Raw genomic sequence first — 9296 nt, 5'->3', positions numbered from 1 at the left:
TAGTGAGGGGAGATGGTAGTGAGGGGAGATGGTAGTGAGGAGAGATGGTAGTGAGGGGAGATGGTAGTGAGGGGAGATGGGATGGGTGAAACTTCTATCCCGCAGAAACCACGTCACAGCAAGCACGTATATAATGAATGATATACTGACGACGAAAACTGCTGAAATGGAGCTGGAATTGATAGTTGACGTCAACGATTAGCGACATAACGTGACAAGCGACATAACGTGACAAGCGACATAACGTGACAAGCGACATAACGTGACAAGTGACATAACGTGTCAAGCGACATAACGTGACAAGCGAGATAACGTGTCAACAAGCGACATAACGTGTCAACAAGCGACATAACGTGTCAACAAGCGACATAACGTGACAAGCNTTGAGGGATGCGTCACCGGTGAGGCGGACGTTTGGGAGTTGAGGGAAGATGGGGAGTGGGGGAGCATGCGTAGTTGCAGGACGGAGATTGGTAGTGAGGGGAGATGGTAGTGCAGGGGAGATGGGATCAGAGTGAATTCTATCGCACAAACCACGTCACAGGCAAGCACGTGATATAATGATGATATACTGCACGAATGAAAGCTGCTGAATGGAGCTTGCGAATTGTAAGTTGACGTCAAACGATTTAGCGATATACGTGAGAGCGACATAAAGTGACAAGTGAATAAACTTGCAAGTGACATAACGTGACAAGCTGACAGCATAAGCGTGCTCAACAAGCGCACATATTCCGTGAGGGGCTCGGATCGCGCATGCGTGGACGTGTGCGGACATAACGTGCAATCATGCAATCATACTGACAAGCGACATACGTGAAACGACATAAAGTGAGTAGTTATAACATCTGCAATCGCGACATTAGACATGCAACAAGTGACATACATGCCAACAGTGGACATAACGTTGACACCCGCTGACATAACCGTGTACGATCAGCGACACTACGCGTGAGCCAGTGCTGCGGCCCATAAACGTGGACAAGCGACAAATTTGAGAAAAAACGATGCGAGAGATATAACGTAATAGAATATGCAAATCTCAAACCTTTCGTGAAACAAATGCTAAATATTTCTCCTCCAATTCCCAACTCTGCAGGGATATGTAGACGACACTTACCCCACGCACACACAGCCGCCTTCTCCAAATGACGAACTAGAGCGGCAGAGTTTCGCTGCAGATTTCATAATCAAATAAAACGCACGGGGAGGGGGTGTAAATTGTGATCGAGCACGGTACGTAAGTACACGCGGGTAATAAAATCCCAGGCCTGACACGTTATCTGCTGTCGCCCGTATTTGTGGATCACGAACTTGATGAATCATAGTATGATTCACCATCTATACACACATACACGCACCCCACACCAGCACCGGCACAGTGCAACGTTCACGCACGCAACCACCGACTCACACGTCACAGTCACGCTGACCGGCCACCAGCAGCCCGCGCACACCGCACACGCGAGCACGCACTACGCACTCACTCCCTAACACGCCAGCACGCACACTGCACAGACGCACCACAGCACACGGCGCACACGGGCTTCACACGGCACAGGGTGCAACACATCAGGCCGCCACACAGACCACACACACACGACCTGCCACAGGGCACACAACACGATCACAGCACACAACACAACACCACAACACACTGATTCATGTGTCACACATGAATATATCCCCTATATCTACTGCCGAATGTAGTATACAAAATATAAGAATAATAAGGATAATATATAATACAAGAAGTGAATAAAAACAAAAATAAAAAATACCAAGTAAGATGTTCCGGTAAGAAGGTGAGCGATGAAGCGATGATGTAAGTGGACAGATGAGAGAGATGACCGTACTTGTGATTGACCGTACTTAACCGTACTTGTGATTGACCGTACTTAACCGTACTTGTGATTGACCGTACTTAACCGTACTTGTGATTGACCGTACTTAACCGTACTTGTGATTGCGTATGTTCGCTCGCTCGTTGCTGTAAGGTAAATGTCAATGTTTAGTGTTACAAACACGCGATCATGTCGACCGCACGCGTTTATCGCTGACGTATGTCATTCACTCCGTTTACCGAACCAACTGCTGTTCTGTGTCCTCAGTTACTAACCAACAGCTAACTTCCTGTTACTTGGTCAGTGCAACAATCGCGAACGGTCGGTCATCAACAGTCTAACCACGGCTCGAACAAGGATAAGCCTGGCCGGACAACTGCTTCGATCCGCCATTATAAGCCAATCTTATACCGATAAGGCCTTAAACCGATATGCATCGTAGATGCAAACCGAGGACTGCGTGTGATAGTTGTTGTTGTTGTTGTTGTTGAATGTTTGTTAAATGTTTGTTGTTGATGTTGATGTTTGCGTTGTTGCTGTTGCTGTTGGCTGTTGCGTGTTGCTGTTTTGCTGCTGGGCTCGTTGTTGTTGTTGTTGTTGTTGTTGTTGTTGTTGTTGTTGTTGTTGTTGTTGTTGTTAGATGGTTTATTGCCACGTGGGGTGCGTTCGCTCAATGAGGATAATATACTGTGCAGATGACTAGTGGTAGCCCCGGGGCAGTCGGCATTCATTGAGAATGTATTGATATAGAATTCTATAGGATGTGCAATTATCATGTCGTTGTTTTTTATACCCAAGCGTATATGCAGCGTCTGGCGCTGCGTGTGTGGTGCGTGTGTGCCTTCATGTATAGCATGCTTAATTGCTTTATATACATACATAGGCAACACAACACGCACGCCTCACTGCCCACACACTACGTGCGCGCGCGCCACAGCACACAGGCACACACACACACACACACAAACACACACACATATACCAACACACGCATCACGCAGCACGCCACACTAGCGCGCGCAGCACACACCACATAAGCACACCACGCACGCACTGCACCCACGGCACGGCACATGCACGCACGCACGCACACACAAGGACGTGCGCGCACACAACACACACACACACACACACACGGAACACGCTCCACGCACACGCACACACGCGCGCACACACACGCACGCACGCACGTCACGCACGCACGCAGCTGCACGCACGGCCAGCGCACGAGCACGCACTACACACACCACACACACCGCACACACTACAGACAGCACACATACATACATACATCCCATACATAATACATACATACATACATTACATTACATACTATAATAACATACATACATACATACATACATACATACATACATACATACATACATACATACATACATACAAACACAATATCTGTAATACAATGACTTATCTGCCGAGGACAGACTGTATAAATATCACGGGAGCAAAGGGTACATCGCTGAACGGCGAAAGGTAAAATATAATAGATGTAAGCAGGCTGTAAACATAAAAAAATCACAGGTAGATATTGTAGTATGAACATATATATCCACACACTGGCAGTAGCAATATTGCAGCAGTAACAGTAGTAGCAACAGTAGCAGCAGTCAGGCAGCGGCGGCGGCGGCGGCAGTAGGCAGTAGCAAGCAGCAGCAGCCGTACAGCAGTAGTAGCAGCAGCAGGCAGCATGTAGCAGTTAGTAGCAGCAGGGCAGTATTAGGCAGCGAGTAGTAGCAATAACAGTAGTAGGCGCTAGCCCCCGCCAGTAGTTTCACCTCGCTACGGCCTACAACATTATATATATATATATTGCTACGACCAAGAGCTAACAATACATGCCTTGGCATCTCCTGCTACGACCTACAACGTACCGGCGTCTTCTGTCGTATGGAAGTATAGCCAGCGGTCCGTGCGTGTGTGTGTGTGTGGTGTAGGCGACATCCGCAACGCACGCGCACGCGCACGGCGCACATCTCATCCACTGACGGCGGATGACGTGACGTACAGGGCCGGAAGCGATGACGTCATCAATGGAGCGGTGCAAGGTTCACCATGTGTCACCGCCGCAGTTGTCGCACGCGGTCTACACACACAACTACAAGGTCATACTGTGACTTTCTTCTCTCTCTCCTCTCTCTCTCTCTTTCGCGGCGCTGCTCTCTCTCTCTCTCTCTCTCTCTCTCTCTACTCTCCGTGCTCACACTCTCCCTTCTGCCTCTCTCCCTCTCTCACTCTGCCATTCTGCTCTCTGGCGCTCTCGTCTCTCTCCTCTCTCTCTCCTCCTCCCTCTCTCTCTCCCTCCTCTCTCTCTCTCTCTTTATATGGTCCGCCGGCTGCACAGAGAGCGATGGTGTGAGATCACCTGAGATGTACCCTCTCTCTCGCCGGATGAGAGAGATCGATGTTCCTTCTTCTCGTCGCTGTTTCCTTCTAGGATGCCGACGTGTCGGTGACGGGGGCACGCACGCGTGAGGTCGTCGCTACTGTCCCTCGTCCGGTCAGACGGTGGTGGGGAGCGCTGGGCTAGAGCGAGGCTGAGAGCGACGTACGAGCGACTGCCATCGCCAGCGCGTATGCACACTCACAGCAAAGGAATTTGCAACACTGATCCTCTCTCTCTCTCTCGGCTCGCACTGCATGAGTCACCTCCGCTGCGGGTAGCTCCCTCGCAATTATTTACCTGTCCCGGGGCTCTGCCGTGTGCTCACCTGAGACTGACACCGACGAGAGGCGGGCTGTCGACCTGGTAGTGAGTTTCTGCACGGGGGAGAGACCGCTCGGGGCTACCGTGGCCCGTCTAACGCGTGCGATTATAAAATGTCGTAGCGACAGGGACAGCTGTAGGCGCGAACGTGTTCTCTATCTCTCTCTCTCTCTCTTCTCTCTCTCTCTCTCTCGTCCTCTCTCTCTCCCTTCTTCTCTCTCTCTCGGCCTCTCTCTCTCTCCCTCTCACTCCCTCCTCCCTCGACGCTCACCTGTATTATACCTCTATCTCTGTCTCCTCGTTCCATCATCTCTCCAAGGCGCATCTCTCTCTCCCCTCAGTCTATCTCTCTCTCTCTTCTGCTCTTCTCTCTCCTCTCTCTTACCTGTAGCGTCGTGTGGTGCTCCTCTCCCCGGCTTCCCCCCCCCCTCCCTCTCTCTCTCTTCTTTTCTCCCCCCCACCCTTTCCGGCCCCTTTCTTTTCGCGCTCGTCTCTCTCTCTCCATCTCTCTTCTCTCTCTTTCTGCCTCTCCTCACTCATCTCTTCCTCCCTCTCGCCCCTTTTACTCTATCTTCTGTTCTCTCTCTCTCGTCTCTCTCTCTCTCTCTCTTCTCTCTCGTGTATGGTGTGCGGTTGAGCTCTTTCTTTCTCTCTTTCGCTCTCTCTCTCTCTCTCTCTCTCTCTCCCTCCCTCTCTCTCTCTGTTTCGCTTTATCTCTCTCTCTGTGTATGTGTGTGTGTCTGTGTCTCTCTCGCTCTCTCTCTCTCTCTCGCTTTCTCTCTCTCTCTCTCTCTCTCTCTTTCTCTCTCTCTCTCCCTCTCTCTATCTCTCTCTCTCTCTCTCCCTTTCTCTCTGTTTCTCTCTATCTCTCTCTCTGTATGTGTGTGTATGTCTCTCTCTCTCTCTCGCTCGCTCTTTCGCTCTCTTTTTCTCTCTCTCTCGCATCGTATATAGATGGCGTGACGCGAAAGGTAATAAATGTAGATTTTGCGTGAAAGCTGTGAGCGCGCGTGGTGTGTAAGGGTAACGGTAAACACGACGTTCGAGTGGACTTTAGACTTGATTTAGATCGACTATAGTTGGTAGCAGGATGACAGTGACGACGAGGCAATGTGCATGATGTAATATTTATCATACTGTGCATCTGCTGCTACCGTGCATAGGTTGCTAAACTTTTTTCTTGCCAAATTTAATAGATTATTCAACAAATATCAAGCAGCAAAATAGAGTTAAAGGAATTAATTGGTGTGAAATATTAAACTATATATAAATATATATATATATAAACCGTGACAGGCAATGGTACTTACCCAACACTTGTTATGCATACGTACACACCCACCCACACACACACACACACACATATATATATATATATATATATATATATATATATATATATATACAGAGCCAATTAACATTAACTATCCCGCGGTACCAACTAAACAAACCATTCATAGGCAGGGAGTTGTGATAGACATGGCACTGCCCCATTATCATCATAACAGAAAGAAGAACATGGATTGTATTGAATGAATTAGATAGTATCAAGACTCCATAATAGAGATTAATAGATAATAGGTAATAGATAGATAGATCTCTATTATGGCCTAATGGTAGTATGAAACGTATGTCTAGCATGCATGTGTTCAGGAGTTATCTCGAGGAACCTAGTCACCAGTAGTTATTAATTTTCATAGATTTACATTTGATATAATATAAATATACATATATATATATATATATATATATATATATAAGTAAAACACACGGACACGCATGCAGATATAGATGAAAATATAAGAATATACAAAATAGAATGAGGTGTCAATTCTTTATTCTGCGAGCTTTCGAGAACATTTTCCTCTTCCTCAGGGTTTACAACAACAAAATGAAAACAGTGTCATTTACAACAAAACCAAAGTCAGGTCTATACTAATAACGCAGATTTCAATAATCCGCGTATATTTGAAGCTCAAAGATTGAAAATAAAAAGTTTAATGTATTTACAATATATATAATATATATATAGATCTAACTGGAATACAATATACAATACCTCACCTATATATTTTTACAATATGATATTTATTGATATACGAAGAGTATAATATCGCTAATCAAGGCAACATGATGAAGCAATATGGCTTCTGAACTGAGATAAATTATCAACATCACTCGCAGGCTGGTTTACTATAAGAATAAACGATTCATAACAAATCCAGTTAAAGATAAAACGTTCGGGAACGTACACAAATCAAACGCACGACACGACCCCTAAAAAAACCGGGAAAAACAGATTAAAAACGGGCGTCTAGGCGTTTGTAATAAGTTGCCCCACTATTGCCGAGGTTGATAGCAATGACCCATATACGGCAGAACGACGCGCTTGTTAAATAATGGTTTCCGGTGCCATGGCGACGGAAGCAGCCGGTGGCGGTCATCAGCAATGCTTCCGGCGACGTTTCCGGCTACGCCGACTGATGCTAGTGACATGGTGATTACGATCAATGAGGGAAGCGAAGTGAAATGAATCGATGAGAGAAATGCTTGATAACGGTCCGCACCGCAGGACGATGGTGATTTCACGTGTCTGGTACTTACACACGCACGCGCACGCACACGCGCGCACGCACACGTACACACGCACGCGCGCATACACGCGTACACACGCTTGCATACACGCGCACGCGCGCACGCACACGTACACATGCACACGTACACACGCACACGCACACACACGTACACACGCTCGCATACACGCGCACGCGCACGTATGTACGCACATATACTCACGCACGCACACGCACACACACGCCCATGCACGCACTTACGCTCACGCACTTACGCACGTAGGCACGCACGCACGCACGCACGCATAGTCGATGCTTGGCTATTTGAGCAAATTATACAAGCAGGGCGCTGAGTTAAACCTCCCGGTAAATCCGAGCCGGTCGGCGTTTGAGTTCCGTCTAGTCCGTCGAAACGGGTTCTTGAAGGATCTCTTATGCAACATACGCTTAATGAGTATCTGCAATGAAACAAAGGTGAAGCGAATAGTAATTAGTTATGTTACCGATTAACCGTACTCACGGAGACTCACGGAATCTCTGTCCATTCCAATAACACAACGATGTTAAACGATTACGAGCAATATTTACACCAAACGTTTTAATGCAACATCATTTGTTTCGTTATTGTCTTGTTTTAATGTTAACATTACACGTGCTGCCCCCTACATGTTCCTTTTTAACTCGCAACTCGATGTCATCGGCACACACTCGATGTCGTCGTACATCCGCTCTGTCACTAAACATAGAACGACACAGATAACCTTGGACACATGGTCAAGGGCAAATAACGCGTGTATTATTAGCTCATGATATATGGTCCGCGTGTGTGGCTATGATAATTACAGGAGGCGGTGATAGTTAGAGCTGTAAGTGTAGCACGCCTTCTGACATCAGTCGTCGGCTATGCCGATCACGTGACATCATCGTAACATCCGTCCGTTACGGCAGCAGCAGCAGACAACCGTATCGGGCGTCGGTAGAGAATCAACGCGGGAGAGTATGTCTCGATTTAGATTCACACGGCGTTCTATATCGAGGCGTGAACACGCACCGGTAACCACCCGCCGTGTAATTATACGGGCTTTATGTTTTTTACGTTGATTGGATTCCGGATGTGGATCGTATACACACGATGAGAGGGAGGGGATGTGTGAACACACGATGAGACGTGGCGGGGAGGGGGTCGGGGGCAGGTACGTGTGAACGCTGGTGCTTGTTCACGAGAGAACGCTTGTAAAAAGGTTTTTTACGACCCGCGTCGCTTCCTCCCACGCGCAAGAAAAGTTGTTCGGAATGAAAAGAACTATCGTCATGATATGGCGGCCATTAAAATCCGGGTTTGTTAGCGGTGATCTCACAGGTACTCTGATAGCGAATGCGCACGCAGCAGCAACTACATATTTGTGTTGATGTTGTTATTGTTGTTGTCGTTGTCATCGTCGTTGTTGTTGTTGCTATGGTTGTTATTGTTGTTGTTGTTGTTGTTGTTTTTGTTGTTGTTGCTGTTGTTATATATTGTATTGTATTGTTAATTGTCGGGTTTTACGTAACAGGTTTTAGGACACGTACTTCTAACTTCTTTCTCAATTTATCACCGCCTTTATCTAGCGTTTCGAGTCAGATCGAGTGCCTTTACACTGTGGCAGCATCACGACAAACGACAAATAGGTTTCGCGAAACAAAAATGTACAAAATTCGTCTCCCGATTGTTTAATTTTTTTTTAAAGCAGAGCGTGTAAGCGCGTACCAGTGTAGCGAGTCTTGGAACGTGTTTGATACTCGAGTCAACTTCAGCGACAGATACGGTGATGAGGGTCTGTTGCTGCTGGGGAAAAGGGAAGGCATCATGTGACGTTACCCAGGGGTGAACCTGTAAAACACGCATGATGCTGACAATTACCCCGAAAACAGAGAAACATCGTTATATACGAATAATTGAACAAATCTGCGCATATAAATATGTAAATAAATAATAGCAACACATTAATATATCGGCAATCGATAAACACGGCGCAGCTGCGTGAAACGTGCGTGAATGCACATATCCTTATAGAAAAAGATGCTCCCATAATAAAGAGCGACACGCGACACATCGAACAGTAAGCTACGTGTTCGTGCAACCAACTATAAAATTTATGCCTAGCCTAGGACGAC

At 46.9% G+C, this 9296-nt stretch overlaps 2 protein-coding genes across 3 annotated transcripts in view; both read right to left on the bottom strand.

Annotated features, from left to right (window-relative positions):
- The window catches only part of LOC106812507 (F-box/LRR-repeat protein 2-like), a 9500-nt gene extending 5107 nt beyond the window's left edge, over window positions 1–4393 (bottom strand). Inside the window, exon 1 of one of the 2 annotated variants that reach the window (XM_014816409.1) lies at window positions 4228–4393. The gene's annotated coding sequence lies outside the window, so the exon portion shown is untranslated. Of the gene's footprint in view, window positions 1–3736; window positions 3921–4227 lie in introns of those variants that run through there. The other variant, XM_014816404.1, reaches the window with a different exon arrangement.
- A 3001-nt stretch (window positions 4394–7394) lies between these two features.
- LOC106812473 (calcium/calmodulin-dependent protein kinase kinase 1-like) overlaps window positions 7395–9296 on the bottom strand; it is a 27253-nt gene continuing 25351 nt past the window's right edge. The window contains exons 12-13 of the mRNA XM_014816362.1: window positions 8890–9012; window positions 7395–7600 (exon numbers count right to left, since the gene is read on the bottom strand). Coding sequence (XP_014671848.1) covers window positions 7463–7600; window positions 8890–9012 — 261 coding nt within the window. The 3' untranslated portion in view covers window positions 7395–7462. The remainder of the gene's footprint in view (window positions 7601–8889; window positions 9013–9296) is intronic.

Source organism: Priapulus caudatus, unplaced genomic scaffold (genome assembly GCF_000485595.1).
Source record: "Priapulus caudatus unplaced genomic scaffold, Priapulus_caudatus-5.0.1 Scaffold21, whole genome shotgun sequence".
NCBI lineage: Eukaryota > Metazoa > Priapulida > Priapulimorpha > Priapulimorphida > Priapulidae > Priapulus > Priapulus caudatus.
This window is presented reverse-complemented; position numbering and strand designations above follow the sequence as displayed.